The sequence below is a fragment of the Hemicordylus capensis genome, chromosome 4, assembly GCF_027244095.1.
Source record: "Hemicordylus capensis ecotype Gifberg chromosome 4, rHemCap1.1.pri, whole genome shotgun sequence".
NCBI classification, from domain to species: Eukaryota; Metazoa; Chordata; class Lepidosauria; order Squamata; family Cordylidae; genus Hemicordylus; species Hemicordylus capensis.
In genome coordinates, this window is record NC_069660.1 from 112,408,399 (window position 1) to 112,429,324 (window position 20,926).

General features: G+C 43.2%; 1 protein-coding gene across 2 annotated transcripts in view; it reads left to right on the forward strand.

The window, feature by feature from the left end:
• The window catches only part of AK5 (adenylate kinase 5), a 164,609-nt gene that overhangs the window by 126,401 nt on the left and 17,282 nt on the right, over positions 1-20,926 (forward strand). For both annotated transcript variants that reach the window (XM_053247970.1, XM_053247971.1), the window contains 2 exons: positions 18,053-18,216; positions 18,820-18,936. In XM_053247970.1, the coding sequence (XP_053103945.1) occupies positions 18,053-18,216; positions 18,820-18,936 (281 nt within the window). The remainder of the gene's footprint in view (positions 1-18,052; positions 18,217-18,819; positions 18,937-20,926) is intronic.

Genomic DNA, 20,926 nt, shown 5'->3' on the forward strand with positions numbered 1-20,926 from the left:
ATTCTGGCACATCATAACCAACCACATCGGCAGTGGATCAGCCTAGTTTGTCACCCATATCCCTTCAGAGATCTGAGAAATAAACCTTAAGAAGGTGTACAAAGACCCCACTGCGGATGGTGGCTCCCCTCTACCCGATGTGGAGGACTTGCCTAGGTGGCTACTGGTCTCTATGACCGAGGCCAAGTCTCTCATTGCCCAAACCAGAGTGGCGAAGGCCCATGGGTAAGATCTCATCCTCCGAGACTTTTAAAGAATAATAAAGAGTGGTGGGCTCCAGTCTTGGCCTCGCGTTTCACCTATATTAACATTCATGGCTGCATTTCCAAGGATTGGGGGCTGGCGATTATCGTAGCTATTCAAAAAGGGGAGAAAGGATGACCCTGCCAACTACAGACCCGTCAGCTTGCTCAACAGCATCAACAAGCCTTATGCTAGGCATCTGCATGACAAACTTAAGGACTGGCTAGACCAAGAAAATTTGATTGCAGAGGAACAAGCTGGCTTTAGGGAGGGTAGATTCACAACTGATCAATGCCTGGTACTTCAGCACCTCATTGAAAAATATTCTCTGAACAACTCAGCCTCTCTTTACACTGCCCTCATTGATCTCAAGTTTGCTTTCGATTCCATCTCCCAAGTCAAGCCATGGGAGAAGTTGGAAGCCTCCTCGATCAACTGACGCCTGCTCGACCTGATTCGTATCCTTCACGCAGGCACGTCCCTCAAGATAACGTTTAGCCCACAAGGGCACCTCACAAACCCTGTCCTGACACAGAAGGGAGTCAAACAAGGATGCATTCTGGCCCCACTTCTTTCCCACTTTTTCATCGATGACATGGTGAGACATATTAGAAGCCCAGACTTTCACACACACCTCATTTGGTGGATAGAAGCATCTCCTGGTGATAGCACAGTTTTATCTAGAACACTGATAGGCCTCAGAGGAGCATTGGTGGCCCTAGCTCAGTACTACATACAGCAGGGACTTCAACATCCAAGATACTCTAGATGATATCCCCTACTTGCAAGAACCCCTAGTACAGGAAGATGAAGTTAGGTCAGCAGTCTAGTCATTAGACCTTTCTTTTTTGCCAGGCTTTTACCCTGAAATTTACCTTGTTGTTGTTGTTGTTTGTTAGTTAGTTACTTTAGTTTTATTTAGAATGTAATTTTAATGCTTTCTTGTTTTGCATGTTTTTGTACACCGCCCAGAGTCTTTGCAGTGGGCGGTATATCAAATGTTTCTAATAAATAAATAACCAAGTTGAAAGGCTACAAGAATTGATAGAATAGCTACAGAAATATGGCAGGCAACAGAAGAAGAATCAGTCAAGGCTCTAATCAAACTATGCCAACGAATTTGGAGAATGACACAGTGGCCAACAGATTGGAAGAGGTCAGTCTACATACCCATACCAAAGAAAGGAGACTTAACAGATTGTGCAAATCATTGCACAATATACTTAATTTCACATGCTAGCAAAATAATGCTCAGGAACATCCAATGCAGATTAGAGCCTTTTTGAATTGTAAACCGCCCAGAGACACAAGTTTTGGATGGTATAGAAATGTAATAAATACATAAATAAATAAAATAAAATAAAATATGTGGAAAGGAAAATGCCAGATGTCCAAGTGTTGCTGGATGCACGATGGATAATTGAGAAAGCCAAAGAATACCAAAAAGAAGTCAATATGTGCTTTATTGACTACAGAAAAGCTTTTGATTGTGTCAGCCATGTCAAGTTGTGGAATATATTTAGGAAAATGGGCGTCCCAGAACATCTCATTGTTCTCATGAGAAACTTATACACAGGACAGGAAACCTATACACAGGACAGGAAGCCACAGTCCAGACGGAACATAGTTCCAGATCCAAACAGACTGGTTCCAGATCCACAAAGGAGTAAGACAAGGCTGTATACTTTCTCCTTCTTTATTCAACTTATATGCTGAACACATACTTAGAGAAGCTGGATTGGAAGAAGATGAGCATGGTTTTAAAGTTGGAGGAAGAAACATCAATAACCTGCGCTACACTGATGACACCACTCTGATAGCTGAGAATGCGGATGATCTGCAAGCTCTAATAATGAAAGTCAAGGAGCACAGTGAAAAAATGGCGCTACGACTAAATGTCAAGAAGACTAAACTAATGACAACGGGTACAGCAACCAGCCTCAGAATGGACAATGAAGACATTGAAGTGGTGGATAGCTTCTGCCTTTTAGGATCAACGATCAACAGTAAAGGATCCAGCAGTCAAGAAATACACCGCAGAATAGCACTTGGCAGGGTAGCAATGAAGGCCTTGGAAGGATATTTGACGTGTCTTGACGTGTCTATACCTACAAAGATTATAATTGTTCAGACAATAGTTTTTCCCATGACACTCTATGGTTGTGAAAGCTAAACTTTGAAGAATCAAGATAGAAAAAGTATTGATGCTTTTGAACTTTGGTGCTAGAGAAGACTTTTTCAAGTTTTCAATCTTCTTGGGAAAGGGCCATGTGGTCTAAACTGCCTCTCCTTGCCTTTTCTCCCCCTCTCCAACTTGCTACGGGCCATGATCAGGTGAAAACAGCCATCAGAGAATAATAGACCCTGAGTGCCAGGCTGACCTAGGTAGGATTCCATCCTTCCTATTCCCGGAAAGCCTCAGATACTCTGCCTCCCCCACTGCGTATCTGTCACAGCTAGAAACCCCAAACCACAGAAGGATGTTTACTCTCACCTGCTGTCATGCCCTTCCCTCCGCTGTACTGGAAGGCAATTGCAGAAAAATCCCAGTGGTAGAAAGACTTTGCCCCTGTGACACTGGGGAGTTAGAAACCACAGAACATGTACTTCTCTGCCCTTTTACAGAGATGTTTGGGCCAAGTTTATTTCTCCGCTGCTTTGCAAGTACCCTGGCTGCCCAAACCATGTCTATACCCAGTTGCTGCTTTCAGATGAAGTCCCGGACTTCACATTTAAGACCGCCAAGTTCTGCATGGCAGAGTGTAAGATCTGGCAGACCATGACAACCAGGCCTTCCCCTTGCATCAACTCTGCATAGTTTTGAACTTCTGTATATGCCACGATTTTCTAGTGCTCCTATCCTATATACCCTGTTTTCGTCATCGCTTTTTCATTATGTACATTAGAATTTTAATAATCTCATAGCTCCCCCCACCCCACTTGCAAGGATAGCAGTTTTTAAGTATCATATAATATAATAGCTTTTAATATTAAGAGTAATAATTTTAAAGTAACATAGTTTTCTGGTTCCATGTTAATCATGTTCTACTATACTATCTTATGCTAGTCTTGGACCTTAATAAAGATGATTGATTGATTGAACCAATTAGATCACTTAGATACATTCCCTCTAAAACTCAGCAGAACCACAACTTCTTCGACGTGGTCTCTGTACTTTACACAAATGTGCTTTGCGCCTGTTCAGAGACCTCGTCGGAGCTTCCCAAGCTAGATACCAGACTTTTGGCGGTAACCCCACCCCCTCGGTATATAGGTGGCTGTGTGGGCTTCCCTCTCCAGTCTTTCTTCATCCGCGGACAGATCGACATCGTTGGAGACCTTCTCTAGCTATCACTAAGTACCAGCTTTCCCAAACTATTTTTATCCTACTTTTATTTCAGTATCTCCTTCCATTAGCATTTTTCTTTTCTCCCCGGTACCCCCCTCCCTTGCTCCATGGCCTTTGGGCCTAGCGCTATACAACTTACTCTTGAGACCTATGGCCAAGACGACAAACTTTAAGCAGTGTGGTCACTGCAAAGCAAAGATTCCATCTACCAACAGCCACAAACTATGCTTATTTTGCTTGGGGGAATCCCACAAGGTTGATTCCTGCACGCATTGTGTGGTGTTTACTAAACAGGCACAGAAAAATCGGGCCTCTCACCTTCGATCTTGGCTCTGGGGAAAGGCCTTGAAATTTTCGGGCTCTGCAAAATTGAAACCGACCATGCAAGCATTGACAAGCAGCTCTCCTCCAGCCCAGAGATTACAGCCTGTTTCCTCCCGTCCAGGGATCATGGTATCCACGTGAATTTGCCTGTCCATCCCGGTGCTCAGGCTTCGATATCAATAGCAGCAACCTCGGTGGCAGTGTCGATTTTGAGGGCAGTGTTCATTGAACCGCAGTCAGCCCAACTACCTAAAAAGAAGAAGAGAAAGAAGGACCGTCAGGTTCGTGAGGATGCTCCTCCGAAAAAGAGACTAAAACCGTCTCACGATACTGAGCGATGGTCTCGTACCCTTCAAACCGAGACTATTCTCGATACCGATGTGCAATATGTTTCTAGCCCTCATGATCCAGTCTACGAATCTGAACAGGAATCGGATCCAGAACAGATTCCACCTGAACAACCCAGACGGTGGACCGATCGGGAGCTCGAAGCGGCTCTAGATGACCACTATGCGAGACAGTTGGAGCAGGAGTTGGACTATTACTACGCCGACCAGGGGACGTCCTACCAACATCGAATAGTGAGCGCCGTTAAACTGGCACAATACAGATCCGCTTCTCCCCTTCCTTCGGCATCGGTGTCGTTGATACCGAAACCTCGCTCAGGATCGTCCACGCTTCCACCTCTAGTTCCACCTCGGACCACATCTCTTCTACCTCCCCGGGTTCCACCTAGGAATTACCCTATTCAGGCGGCAACTGCTACCGTTACCCCGGATGCAAGACCCGCTTCTGCCAGACCCAGGGTTCATACCCTCCCTTCTCTGTTTTCTAGATACTCTTCTGACTCCTCTTCAGATGATGAGGGGTCCAGACTCCTTGATTTCGGATCGCATCTCATTGGGTTCATTCCCACCAATGCTTATTCTTGAACCCAGGCCCAGCTTGCCTTCTGAGGATTTCAAAATATGTGCTGATTTCATCTCTAGAATGGCATCTTCCTTGGGGGTTCAGTTATCCCAAGAGGATAAAACAGACCCAGATCCTCTTTTTCAACTAATTGAAGAGGATGCTCGAGCATCAGTATCTCTTCCCCTGAACCCCTCTATTTTGAATGTTGCCAAGACGTCCTGGCAAAAGCCGTCTTCCCTCTCTCAAACTTCTAAAAATCTTGACACCTTCTACAATAGCCATGCCTTGGCAGATCAGGATGACTCTTTCCTTAAACAGAACCCTTCCACTAACTCCATAGTGGTAGAATCCTCATCCAAATTCCATGGATATACTTCCTCTTCTCCCTCTGACAAGGAGGATAAGAAACTAGACACCTTCAGAAGGCATCTATATTCCATTTCCTCCCTTTTAACAAGAATTACTAATTATCAAGCCTACTATGCCAGATACCAATCTTTTCTGTGGGACCACATTGCCCCCTTCCTTGATCACCTGCCAGAAGAACAACAGGGCCCGTCATGGGTATTCCTCTGTGAAGCCACATAGGTTTCTAAACAGGGGCTCCATGCTATCTGCCATGCCACCAAGGGCGCTGCCAAGGTGATGGCGACTTCTGTTGCTATTCGACGGCATGCCTGGCTCCTCTCTTCAGGTCTCACCCCTGATGCCAGATCCTTCCATTTGATGGTTCTTTCCTGTTTGGAGAGAAAACGGATGATACTCTTCAGAAAGCTCAAAAACTTCGCAATTCAGCGCATTCTATGGGGTTTCAGCAATCTACCTCTTGACCCTGCAGATCTCAAAGATGGCAACAGCCTCAACAATACCCTTCAGATCTCAACAGTTCCAGACCCAGGACTAGTCCTTTTGTTCTCCCAGATTTCAACCATACCGGAAGCTATCCCAGTTTGCCAGCTCGAAGCAGCACCAGCGGCCTAGAGCTCCTCAGTCCACATCCAAGCGACAATGACTCGCTCCCTCCTCTGTTATGGGGAACTAGACTCTCCCCTTACATTTCTGCCTGGGAGAGCATCACCACGGACTCTTGGGCTCTAACCATTGTCAGAATAGGATACGCCATAGAATTTGCGTCCACCCCTCCATAAAACCTCCCAGTTTCAACTCCAGCCACTCCAGCCCTCCTTGCGGAGGTCGATTCACTTCTCACAAAATCTTCAATAGAAAAAGTGTGCAACCTGCACTCCCCAGGATTTCATTCAAGATATTTCACAGTCCCCAAGCCGGATGGCTCCCTCTGTCCATCCTGGACCTCCACAATCTAAACTCACATATCACCGCAGATTTCGGATGGTGATCATGCCCACTATCATCTCCCTCCTTCGCAAGAACCAATGGTTCATCTCCATCGACCTCCTAAACGCCTATTACCATATCACTATCAGACCTCAACACCGCCACTACCTGCACTTCAAAATAGTGGACACTACCTACCAGTTCCGAGCCCTTCCCTTCGGGCTGGCATTGGCGCCGCGAGTATTTACAAAATGCATGGCCCCGGTTGTCACCCACCTACAACAGAACAATATTCAAATCTTCCTATAACTTGATGACTGGCTTGTAGTAGCGGACAATCCTCAGTCGCTCCTGGAAGATCTACAGGTGGTCACCCACCTTCTATCCACCCTTGGCCTCAAGGTCAACTACGAAAAATCTAAGCTTCAGCCTTCCAAGATGATAGAATTCCTCGGCATCCTGTTCGACTCTATCAGGGCTAGCATATTCCTACCTCAGTGCAGAATTCAGGCCATCTTGGACCTCTCCACCCACCTTCTCTCTCACTCTTATCAACCAGCTCGCGCAATTTTGCGATTGCTAGGCCATATGGCCTCGACCACATACGTCCTCCCACACGCCTGCCTACAGGCCAGGATACTTCAACACTGGTTCCTCACAAAATTTTCTCCTCACGCGGACTCTCTCATGCGATGCCTGTCAGTCCTTCCAGTGGTCTTGGACTCCGTCCAATGGTGGACCAATCCAGCCAACCTCCAGGTGGGGTCCCCTTTCCACACACCCTGTCACTCCCTTCTGCTCACCACAGACGCCTCCATGGACAGCTGGGATGCACACACCAGAGATCACAACATCCATGGCCTCTGGTCCCCAGAAGAGGCCTCCCACCATATCAATTACCTCGAACTTCTGGCCATGTTCAAGGCCCTGAAAGCCTTCCTACCTCTTATTACCCACTCACATGTTCTGATCCAAATACAACTGTGAAGGCATACCTGAACCGACAAGGAGACACATCGTCCACCGCTCTGTTGCTCCTCTCCATCAAACTCTGGATGTGGTGCATCAAGCACAATGTCACTCCTCTAGCAGTCCACATCCAGAGAGACGACAACACTACCGCAGACAGACTGAGCAGAACCCGCACAACTTCTCACAAATGGGGGTTACACAAAATGCTTCTGTCTCTGTTCCACCATTGGTTCTTTCCCAACATAGACCTCTTCGCATCAGAGGCGAATGCAAGGTGCCACCAATACTGCTCCAGGTCAGGCATCAGCCTCAACTCCCTAGGAGACACATTCTCCATGCCTTGGACAGGCCCTCTAGCTTACACCTTTCCTCCAGTACCTCTTCTTCCCCAAGTTCTTCAGAAGATCGCACAGGACCCTCCACGCTGTATCCTGATCACCCCCTGGTGGCCCAGGAGGCCCTGGTTCCCCCACCTCCTCCGCCTGTCCTACCACTCTTATCGTCACCTTCCAAGCAACAAGAGGGTCACCTCCTGCACCCAGACCTACAGTGCCTGAACCTCATGGCCTAGCACCTCACCCCATCCTTCCACTAAACCTTCAACGTGTCCTCAATGCGGCCCATCCACCATCGCTTCCTACATGCATAAATGGACCCGTTTCCAAAGCTTCCTGACAGATTGCAACATTTCCATCAGTTCTCTCTTGGTAGAACACATCTGCTCCTATCTTCTCTCCCTGAAGGAATCTGGACTCAAAATCCCTTCACTGAGAGTACACTTGGCAGCCAACCTGGCTAACTCTCCAGCCTCTACTCCATCCTGGTTCCAGCATCTGACCATCAAACATTTCCTCATGGGCCTTAATCACCTTTATCCAGATCTGCCGGTGATGGCCCCAGTGTGGGACCTCACCTTGGTCCAATCCATTCTTATGCACCTGCCATTTGAACCTATGGCGACAATTTCCATGGACCTCCTGATATGTAAAGTGGTGTTCCACACTGCCATCACCTCCACCAGGCGCATCAGTGAACTCCGAGCACTAAGGGTTGATCCACCCTACCTTACTTTCCACAAAGAAAAGGTAGTGCTTCGCCCTGACATTGCCTTTCTACCTAAGGTTGTCACCTCCTTTCACTGTTCTCAATCCATCGCCTTACCTGCATTCTTTCTGGAGCCGTCCACCAACACCGAACGTCACCTCCACTCCCTTGATGCCCACAGGGTGCTGGCATTCTGTGTAGATCGCACGTCTTCCCTCCGTGGATCCAACTCTCTCTTCATCCTTCATTCAGAACCCAATAAGGGCAAACAGGCGTCAACCCAAACTATCTCTAGATGGGTGGTTCGCACCATCTCCCTTCCATACCAGATTTCAAAGAAACCTCCTCCATCCTCGATATGAACGCACTTGACGAGGGCGGTTGCAGCTTCTGTGGCCTTCGACAGTTCCATCCCTTTGGAGGTCATCTGTCAAGTGGCTACGTGGGCTTCAAAGCACTCTTTCATTCAGCACTACACTCTAGACATCCAAGCCAGAAAAGACACAGCATTCGGCAAGGCAGTGTTACAATCCATCTTCGCCTGATCCCGCCTCCAGGTGAGCATGGCCTGGGTGCAGCTTGCTATGCGCCCATTCGTGTAAAGCACAGAGACCATGTCGAAGAACGACAAGTTGCTTACCTGTAACTTGGGTTCTTCTAGTGGTCATCTGCACTTACACGCCCACCCATCCTCCCCTCTTCTCATGTCTTTTCTGCTAGTCTCTTTCAGAATTGTGGACTCAGAAGACTGGAGAGGGAAACCCGCGCAGCCACCTATATACCCAGGGGGTGGGGTTACCGCCAAAAGTCTGGTATCTCGCTTGGGAAGCTCCAACGAGGTCTCTGCGCAGATGCAAAGCCCATTCGTGTAATAGCACAGATGACCACTAGAAGAACCCAAGTTCCAGGTAAGCAACCTGTCATTTTTACCTTAGACTTCGCTGTCAATCAGAATAGAGGCTCCAACCTTTTAACCCCTGCAGAGCTTACAGAACTCAGAGGGAACACGGGACAAACCAATACAAAGGAAATAATTTCCTGAACATAACGGGAAAGGAGCAGTTCCTTCACAGAAACACAGTTTTGCAAAGGCTGCAGTCCTACCTCTTGGATCAATCTCAGGTGCTGGTGCTGGAAGACATACCCCATGGCTACTGGATTGTGGGTATAGCAGGCATCCATTCTGTACCCCATGCTGTTAAACATCTACATGAACCTGCTAGCAGGGATTATGCAGGATTTGGGTGGAGCTGTTACCAGTATGTTATGACATTAAGCTCTACTTCTCATTTCCAGCATCTAACTCCAGAGAGGCAGAAGAAACTCTTAGCTGTTTTGGTCTAGATGGGTGCAAACAAGCTGCCCAGCATCCTGTGCCAGGGCTCTATGAGGAGTGCTGGCATTTCTGTTCTGCAGACTAGTATCGCTCCACTGATGGTATAGGAGGATTTTTGCCAATCTTCCTATCCCCAGAAGCCCTGTGACACAATCTCTCCCCACCCACCCCCAACAGATTCCAATTGTGTGTTTCCTCTCCCATCTGCTGTTTAGTTTTGTTTTAAGAGGCTTTTGAAGGTATATTACAGAAGTCTGCATATAATGTCCAATTCAGCCTTAAACTATTATACTTCCTGGCAATGAAGAATTTATCTTTTACCTCTGGAAGGCTCTTAGGGCCAAACTTCACTTTATATTAAAAGCATTTTGAAGCAGTGTACTTAAAGTCAAATCTCTTTCATAACCAAAAAGCAGCTGTAGGGGCCCCTGAGCTAGATTTGGGCTACAGCTAATGGAAGAGATGTTATCTTTCTTCCCTCAGAGCCACTGGTGCAGGGGTGTATCTAGGGTAGGGCAGGCAGGGCACGTGCCCCGGGCGCCACTTGAAGGGGGCGCCATTTTGTAATTTTTTTAAAAAAAATAAAAAATGGCTGCCAAAAACAAAATGGCCACCGTGCATGCTCAAATGGCCTCTGTGAGGCCCTAGGTCATGCCAGGCCTTGCAGAGGCCATTTGAGCATGTGCGGTGGCCATTTTGTTTTCAGTGGCCATTTTTTTAAAAAAAGATTATTTTTAAAAATGGCCACCGCACATGCTCAAATGGTACCTGCGAGGCCCTAGAGGCCAGCAGGGTGAGGGGGAACCTTCGCAAATCCCACCACAGCCTTTAGGAAGCCCCCCAAAGGGGCTACAGGTTAATATATATATATATATATATATATATATATATATATATATATATATATATATATATATATGAATGACACTGTACACATATTCACATTGGCACTATGTACAGAGAATCAGGGCTTGTGCATACTGAGCTGACGCTTATGACCTAGGATTGTATTCATTTGCTCTTACTTTGCTTCTTGTGATAAGTGAGTTAAATGTGATGTCTTGCTAATATGGCTATCAATGGTGAGTTTGTCTTTGACTCAGTGGAAATCCTTAATATTAAGGCCCACAGGGAGTTTCTTGCTCTCTTTCTCTCATTTTAACTGTCTTTCTGAAATACTAGAATATATTCCAAGCAGTGACACAGTTTACTCTGCATATCCTTTAATTATTTACAGAGTATCTGGGAAAAGTCAAATTCTCCATTGATTTTTAAAACTTATGTAATGGTGATGCTACAATGCATAGCAGAGAATTAGACAGGCACTTCTGTTTAGTTTTCCAAGTACACCTCCACATAGTATTTGGGTATTTCATGAGCCCCAGCATACTGAAATTTGTAGTTTTTCAGCATTTTTTGTCCTGGCTACATCCACTGCTAAATAGTTTTTGAAATACTAAAAGATTAACGAGCCTGACTTGTATTTTTCAGCTGATATTATGGTAAAGTTATCTGAAAGATGGGTGTCAGATGCTTGGACAGGGGGGCGCAATTTCAGTGTTTGCCCTAGGCGCTATTTTCCCTAGATATGCCTCTGCACTGGTGTAAGGGCAACAACAGGCCATATACATCCTCCAGTGTGTAAATGATGCATCCATGGGAACACAGCAGAATGATTATCCATCATTCTTCTGATAAAGCTATCACTGGGATATTTATAAAAGCAAATGCATTTCTAATCGTTTATCACTTTGTAAGGGTTAGTCCAATGTAGACTGGATGCCATGACAAGCAAGATAAGCAGAGTCACAGAGTGTACGTCATATAGGACAAGGTTCTCTTTTGCTTCACTTGCTTTGCCTTGGAAAAAAGCAGCCAAAGTCTGAATAACCATCTTCCATAGGAACACAGGAAGCTGCCATACACTGAGTCAGACCATTGGTCCATCTAGCTCGGTATTGTCTACACTGACTGGCAGTGGCTCTCCAGGATTTTGGGCATGGCTCTTTTCCAGCCATACTTGGAGATGCCAGGGATTGAATCTGGGGCCTTCTGCGTGCAAAGCTGATGCTCTATGACTGAGCTTTCACAAGGACCCCAACTTTGACAAGGTTCAAAACTCTGTTTTGTTAGAAGAGTGATGGGCAGATCTAAAATGAATCTAGAACAGGTGTGTTTGATTGATTTTAGATGTACTGCATTTTAATCTGTACTTAATAATTTGGGATTAAGTGAGAGACCAATACATTGAAAAATATTTGTTTCTTCCTTGGTGCCGAATAAGACAGAGCGTACATTCCAGATTCCAATCATGTATGTCATTACAGCACAGTATCCTACTCATATTTCAGATTCAGACTAATGTAACTTTTAGCAGCTTTTCCTCCTTGCCTTTTTTTTTGAGGGGGGGTAGTATTCACATATTGGCAGAGGAAGAAAATGTAGTCTTTGCAACAGCTTTCCTGCAGAGTTAAATCCTCAGAACAGATGTATGTTATTTATTATTCATGTTTTGGAAGCAGTTGGAGGCACCATTGTATTGGGTTTATTACAAACATATATTTGCTGAAGAGCTCAGTTCTCGTCAATAGGAGGCCAAATTCACCATTCAAGAATATGTTCACACAGCAGTTCACCTAACCATGAGCTCACACAATGCCATGATAGCCTGTTGCTCCTCCATATTTATTGGTCTACATAGATGTTGCTGGTGTTTGCAAAGAAAACAAGATTTAGATTTGGCCAAATTAAAACATAATTAAATAGTTATAATCTGCACAAAGTATTAACATCTAATTATACTTACATACACATTCTAGTTTGGAAACTCCCTGGATAGCACCCAGACCTTCAGCACAGCGGTACACAGTTGGTGGAAACTCTTTCCATGAACAGAATAAGAGTTGTGCTCACACAAGGGTTCTTGCACGAGTGAAATTCTCCTTCCATTCATGGAAGGACCTTCTGTGAAAGGAGCACTGCTTTGCTAAAGATCTGGTGCAACACTAAAAATATATCCCCTTGCAATACAAGTTATAAACAAAACAGGATCTACCTGATCCAGCAACAACAATGTGCCAATGTGAAAAAAGAATACTGTGAGTAGTTCCAAGTGTTGCATCTCCATAAATGCAACACTTGGAATATGCATCCCCTTCTCTGTGTTTTCAGGGGGGGGGGATCTGTTTTCTCAGGCTTTTAACTGAAGATTTTTAAATGCAGTGTGCTTTTATCTGTGATTTTGTTTCATTTTGTGAATTTTAACTTTTATACTATTTTAATATTTGTTATGCTTTTAATTTGTACATCATCTAGTTGAGTTTATATCAGGTGGTATAGAAATATGTATTTATTTATAATATTTTTATATCGCCCAATATGTACATCTCTAGGTGGCATACAAAATTTTAAACAATATTTAAAAATCAACACAGATTAAAATACATGGAACAATAAAAACTGTAGCATAAAACAGAAACACAATTAAAACAGTAGCAAAAACAATTATTAAAATATGATGAATAAATAATAGTTATAATTAATAAAACCATATGGCTCAACCCAACTGCATGGAGAATTTCTATGATGCTGCCAAGCAGTGGCAGCAATAGCCAGAAGCTTAGAGACTCTCCCCATGGATGAGAGTGATCTATGAACTGTACTGCTCTGTGCATTATGGCCATCACGTGGACATTCATTATGATGATGTACAGAGATGGCCTCTGTGTGTCAATTGTGACATATAGGTATTCTTTAAAATATAAGTAACATTTTTTTAAATTTCTGCTTACTATAAGCTCTTTAAAATTGAATTTCAAATATCCTTTTGGAGAAGGGCAGGAAGCTCTGTATTACTAAAATCATCTGCCAGATAGGAATATAAGGAAGTCTATTCCTACGCATGTTTAGTTGGCTCCTGTGTTCAGTGGGGTTTACACCTAAGCAAGTGAGCAAAGGATCATAGCCTTAATTGTGGTAAAGTTTTAATCAAATTAGAAGAATACTTACAGCCCAAACAAGAAGAATGGGAGGATGTTATAGGATTCTATAGGCTGGCAAATCCTTCCATGCCATATAGCTTCTCACCTGATGGAGAGGAGAGCTGGTTTTGTGGTAGCAAGCATGACCTGTCCCCTTAGCTAAGCAGGGTCCACCCTGGTTGCACATGAATGGGAAACTAGAAGTGTGAGCACTGTAAGATATTCCCCTCATGGGATGGAGCCGCTCTGGGAAGAGCAGAAGGTTCCATGTTCCCTCCCTGGCATCTCCAAGATAGGGCTGAGAGAGATTCCTGCCTGCAACCTTGGAGAAGCTACTGCCAGTCTGTGAAGACAATACTGAGCTAGATAGACCAGTGGTCTGACTCAGTATATGGCAGCTTACTATGCTCCTATGAAGCATGAGGCAATCGCAAAACTAGACCTCTGGCCTGTTTCAGTCTTGTCACAAATGGCCTCTTCACATGGCAACCCTCCTGGGTCCCCTTTTTGGGGCCATTTGCTCCCTCCTTGATCTCAGAGAATACCAAGTAAAATGGACTGAAAGACTTTAAATTGTAGGTCTGGCTCTTTAAAGTCATCTTTGATTTTCAACTTCTGTTTCACTTTGAAGAAGAATGTGGAAGGCATAGCACAAGAGCAAATCTATATTTGCTTTGAGGAATAAGAAAGAAATGAGAAGGAAAGGCTCTACAGCACTGGCTAGGCTTTTGTGCTTATTTTATCATGCAGTGGTGAGGTATTTTTGGGCTCTTTTCTAAAGTGTAGGTTATTATTACAGTGAAGAAACTGGCAGAAAGAACAATAAAAATTCTTTCCATTATAGCTTGTTTCTGGATTTTCAGGTTTCTCATTTCCCATAAGGTGGCAATTAGCTGTCTCCTTCATGCTGGTCTCCAGTTCTCATTTGGGCATTTACAGTTTGTGGTGTTCTTTTACAATATCTTTCCAAGGCAGTAATGGGCAGTATCAGCCACCCTACATAACCACACCATAGTCAAGGTGGCCATAATTTCTCTGCAAGTGAGCAGCAGTTAGGAAAGATGTCGCACATTTATGACAAGCAAATATATCAAAGACGTTAATCTTTCTTTTGTTGGAGCAATGTAAAACGGGCATGTGCAATAACTAGCTCATATAATAATCGGTACAATAACTTTTGTTTCCTCAAAAAGGAGGAAAAAGGATACCTTAGAGTATCATACAAACCCAACGGGCCCATGCACCATCAGTCTGAAAGAGCTCATGACAACCCTACTACTGTGGCCACACTAGTTTCTCTTCTACTGCCACCAATTCTGCTAATTATTATTAAAAGCCTGTTTAATTTGAGATAGATGGGAGATTGAAACAACGCATGCCTTATGGCTGGCCCTCCACTCTGATTGTCCTGGGACATAGTTGCCGCAGTGATGACTGTTGTAGCTGGTGAAATCTGTGATAGATTGGCATCAACATGCAATACTACTGCAACTTTGTAAACCAGTCTACAAGAGATACTAACCTTCAGAATTTGTACTAGCTCTCCTGCTCATGCATAACATTATAAGTAAATTGAGACATATCAACAACCTGAAGGGGTGGGAATTCTAATTCTCATCTGATTTACAAAACTGCATGCCTGGAAGAGATTCTTACTTGCCACAGGCAAGTGATTATATACAAGCTTGCACTATGGGATTATTCAGGGAGTAGGAAAGCAGTCAAGAGCCTCATCCTTGTAAAAAATTGAATCATATCCCCCCAAATAAGATGAATTATAGATATATAAAATAATAGATATATGAAAAAATATCAAACACTAATATTGGTTACTAAAGCCCTATATAATAGCACCATATATCTCTAGTGCAGGGGTAAGCGAAATTGTCTCTCCTTCTGCTACTGGACTGATCTACAAATCCCATCATTCTCAGCAGGGGTGGATCTGTAATAGGGTGAATGGGTTCAAAGAACCTGTCATGCCCTGTGTCCAGCAGCCGTCAAGCATCTGGGAAGAGTCGACAAGCTTCCCCCTCCCCGTGGCCAGAATTCCTGCCACTGCCGATCACCTGCAGCCTCTACCACTGTCAGCCACCTCCTTCGGCCGCTTGCCTGACTCCACTCATCCTTCTTCCATTGGCTGGGCTTCATTGGGAGTGCATGTGAATCCTCCTCCTGTTGGCTGGGAGTCCAGCCGATGGAAGGAGGATCGTTAGAGCCGGATGAGTGGCCAAAGGCAGTGGCTGGTGGTACATGGCATGAGTGGGGGTGTGCTCGGAGGAGGCTGGTGGTGAACTGCCAAAGGCAGCTGCTGGCCCCTCAGGGATGAGTGGGGTGCATACATGCAAACGTGCATGCTGCTAGAAGGGCACCACTGTGAGTGGAGAGGCTGCCTACATCCTTGATCCTCATGCATAATAAATTGCAGCTGGGGATGGTGGCAGTTGTAGATTGTCTACCCTGGCTATATTATATTAAGGTCCAGCACATTCATAGAACTCAAGTAAAACAATAAAAATAATATAAATAAAACCCTTTCCCCATTCTCATAACCAGAACACCAGTGATAAACAACAAAAACTTGACTTTCTGTGTTATTTTATCTAAAGTTTTGCTCCAGTACAAGAGAAAGGGGTCCAAATGTACACCATTTTTGTATTGCTTTGTATTGATTGAATGTATTGAGCATTGCTTCTCACCCAATCGTTGTACTAAAGCTCTCAACTAGTTCATGATCACAATATTCCACACTTTCTAAATTCATTCAATATTGAATAGGTGTTTTCTGATTTCCAGTTATTTGCCATCAATATTCTATCTGCTAAAAGCAAACTGATAACTTAACTCTTACTATCTTCGATTTAAATTCCCACAAGAGGTTTTGCCTTGTATATAAGGACAAAATTATTCCCCAATATTTTTTCCTACAACATATTCAACCAGATTCCAAAAGCTATGTATTTTAGCACATTCCCACCAGATATGCTTGGCTATTGTCATCTTGCCTTTACATCTCCAGTAGTTATGTAAATAAAGTGTATATATCTTTCTAATTCTCTCTGCTGCATAATAACAATGATAAATAATTGTTAAAAATGTTTATACATGGGTGTATAAATAATTTTATAACTGCAACACTAATTGATGGATATGGACCAATTGGATGTGTCTTCTGTCATTTAGACTATGAGATGGATGTTTGCAAAATCACACTCCTCGGCTCATTCATATCTGTTCACCAGAAGTTCAGAGTTGAGATTGTTCTCACAACCATAACAGGGGTTGGGAGGGAGGGCCGGGGTTAGGATGCAGCCTAATGAAGTCAGTTACAGAGCTGCCTTCACTGCTGGGCTGTTCTGCTCCTACTAACCATTGCACAGTCACCTGTTGCAACACTGCTTCCATTATTCCCAATGTATTCTCTGGGTAAACCACCCTGAGCCATTTTTGGAAGGGTGGTATAGAAATCGAACAAACAAACAAACAAACAAACAGGCAATTGCACAACAGCTAGTAGCAGCAGAACAATCCAGCTTTGCAGCAGCACAGGCATGCTTTTAAGAGCTTCGCAGCAACCTGGGTGGCTCTGTAACTGCCTCTGTCATGCGGTGCAGTACGTGAGCCAATATCTCCACATTATTAATAAGACCTCAGTATTTAAACTCAGTCCCTCTGTTGATCCAGAAATGTTTCTTGCCAGTCTAGTTACAGAAAAGTCATTGGCATCATTTGGCAAGTGCCTCATTCCTTAAATATGCTGTGGTGATCAAACTTCACTTTTCCTTCCCTCTCCACCTCCATATGCACTCTGGATGGTATGGTGATTTGAATCCAACATTTTTATTTCTTGCTCCACAAATGTTCTGCCTTAAAGGGGTACTCTTTAAAAAACAGGGTGTGGGATCTTTACTCCTGAACAAGTGTGTCATGGGTGGACCTTGTGAACTGGCAGGAATTTTCAAAAACAACATAAACCAAATAAGACACAGTTTAGTTATGATAGTTCAAACTTCTGAGTACATTTAACAGAAGCTCAGCCATCTTAAAGGTTTTATTGTCTCCCCTGCACAACATACTCTCTGTCTTGAGCCAAAGTTACCAATTAAGAGGTCTTTTTACCCAAGCTATGCACATCACAAACAGCCTGTTTGTTTGCTTGTTTATTACATTTGTACACCGCCCCAAACTTTTGTCTCTGGGCAGTTGCATCACTTCCAGCACCTCCCAACAACTCTTTTTCTTCTTTCCCCTTTTCACATTTCCCTTCCTGCTTGCCTGCCATCCATGTCTTTCCTTCTGAAAAGAAAACAAAGATTCCAATCAGAATTAAATAAATGCGGTAAAATATAACCAGGTTGACTCATTTGCAGTATCTATTTAGAGATTGTTGAAGGCAGTGATAGGATTAATTAAGATTGGGTTTATATGCATAGATCTCAACCACTTTCAGAATAATTGAAAAATAAAACCTTCAAGGCTTGGTAAATCCAGAAGAATTCTATTTTCCCTTCAGTTTCTGTGCAATAATTCTCATCTTATTGTTTGATGCCGCTGTGAATTAATTGGTGAATTATCTCTAAACTGTTGCTTATGAAGGTGGCCCTGGTTCTGGCAAGGGAACTCAGTGCAACAAATTAGCAGAGAAGTATGGATTCACACACTTGTCCACAGAGGACCTGCTCCAACGTGAGATGTCATCATCAACAGAGAGGAGCAAGATCATCAGAGTTGCCATGGAAAGTGGCAAGCTTGTACCAGGGGTAAGCTGTGATTCCAATGAGGAGGTGGTTCAAACATGGAACATTTCCATAGCAAAAGATAGCTCAGAACTCCAAACTTTGAAAGAGGTTGACGCTGGCAAGCTGGAACCACTCTCTTTCCCGCCTGTAGAATCCAAGCATCCCATTAGCACCTTCAGGGCCAACAAAGCAGTATACCATAACAAATGTGTTGGCATTTAACACATTATAAGATTCTTTGTTGCCCTCCCATATACCTTATGTCAGATATTCTCTCTTAACCATATTGTAAGGGATTCTTGTTCTTAGCCTAATGATTAATCTAACCCTAACTATGCAGAGTATATCCTCTTGAGATTATCAAGCATTTAGCATTTTCCTGTTTTGAGATTATCAGATAATATATACTCTTGAGATTATCTGTACTTAGCATTTTCCTGCCTGTAAAAATGACAGAAGCTATGGGTGTTTGGGACCAGCTTCAGCAGGCAATGATGGGACCACAGGGAGAATGCTTGATGATCTGTCAAGGGCGGGAATCGAGAGGAGGGGATAGAAAGGTCAGGGCTCCCTTTCACATTCTAAGGCACCTTAACTTTCAAAAATTTGTATTCTTTGATTAAGGATATTATTACGGAGCTCTTGAAAGAAGCCATCGTTGCTAATATGGAAGATACAAAAGGATTTCTGATTGATGGTTATCCCCAAAATGTCAAGCAAGGAGAAGAGTTTGAGCATCAGGTGAGCATTGTCATAACTGAAAATTCTATTTTCAGCTGTCAGAGTCAGCTGTCCATTATAGGCTTGCAGACATTTTTTTTTCTGGCAGGACTTTAACAGCTGCCTGAAAAAGCAGAAATTCACACATAAAGATTTTCTCAGCATGAGATGCTGTAATAGGAAAACCTTTGCTTGTTGAATTTCTAGTTTAATGTTTATAATTCATGCCTCTGCACAAAGGTCCTAAAGGTGATATACGGTATCCAAAGGAGGAGAATCCTGACTAAACACCATTGAAATCAGCTGAGAAAAGTTAGTCGTGTTTTTAATTTTACGTCCGATCAACTTCTATGGGACTTAGGATTCACTTTCTTTGGATACAACCCATAGAAAATAGTGTATTCCTACAGCGATTAATAAATGAACACACATTTCATAAACAGAACAAGAAAGTTTCAGAACAAGAATTCTGTTTGTCATACAACGGTTACAATTCTGCTAGAAGAAAACCTGGAAATGCTAATTCACTGTTCTGACAGATGTAGACCTTATGAGGCCACACTTCCAAATTGCTGGTTAAAATGTTTGCATGCTATTTGACTACATCAGTAGACTTCTCATTGTACTCCTTGTAGTTACAATTAACCAGGCAGACTGAACGGGGAATGGCTGCCTCCTTCTGACCATATGCAGTAATGTAAAAGCACATGGGGAGCTGGATGAAGAAGCAGTTATGCATCTTTACTGCTGTGTCGACACAGCACCATATTAGAGCCTCCCTATATTATTTACTGTCCTATTCAATGCACCTGTATACAATAGGAATCTGATGTATACATGATGTAACCAATACTGAATGCAGCTCTCAGAAAGTTAATTAAAATTAGGTTAATTAAGAAATCCAATTCACTGAAGGTCAGACAATATCAGGGGTGTGGAGAGACATTTAGTGATCAACATCAAACACTAGGGGAGAGTCAGCTGTTCCCAGAAAGAACTTTATGGTCAAGTTTTTGAACAATATCCATCTGCCTGCACTGGGATTTAACTAGTGGTTCAAAACCCTTTTATATAATTTTTGAAGATGATTTTACTGAATGTTATAACACACACACACACAAGAGTACTTGTCAAGAGTAAAAAATGAAATATGAAATGTCCCAGTGGGTGGCCTGTAAGTGCTTGTGAGCGATGATTATGAATGCCCCATTTGAAAGCAGAACACAACAGGCTAATGTTCATTTTAGGTGCAAATCCATGTGTTGGTTTCATAAATGTCACACTGACTTTAAACCAGACTCCAAAAGATTTGTGTGATCTGCTCTGTGCTTTGGAAAAGTTGCATCTCAAAATGTACTGAAGTCCAGACAAAGCGTTAGATCTGGATCTCCAAAGCAGTGCTACCATTATGCAGGCACTTGAAAATATTAGCATTTTATGTTAAAAATGATTTAGAACAACACATTTCTATTAAAATTACTTAATACAATAACCTTAAAGAACTAACTTTAAAGACTACTGTGTTTTAGTTGCTCTTTGCTTCATGTGGTCTTATGATATTTCTCCCAGTGTACCCTTCGGTCTGCCTCCCACAACATAACTGGCTGCAGCCAGAGCCCTGTCACCTTTCCCTTTGCTCTTCATCCTTTAAGTACACTTTGATATGGGATATAGTTGGCATTGTATGATTAGTGACAGGACCAGTGGAGCTGGCTAGCTGTTTCTCATCCTTACCACTTGTTGCTAGTTGCACCAACTAGATTCATTAATTAGAAAATGAGAACATTTTGCAGATTGGGATATGGCATTTCTGACAAAGCAGGGGCGATGGATTTTATCATCCTGTGCATAGACCAGCTGCAAAGTTATAGAAATTTATTACACGTTATAGGGGAGACAGTTTGTTCTTCCTAAATATTTACTGAAACTGAATTTGCTTGAGCCTACAACTGCAAAGTATAAACTAAATAATTATTGATTCCCTCCAAGATATAATTAAATTGCCTCCTTA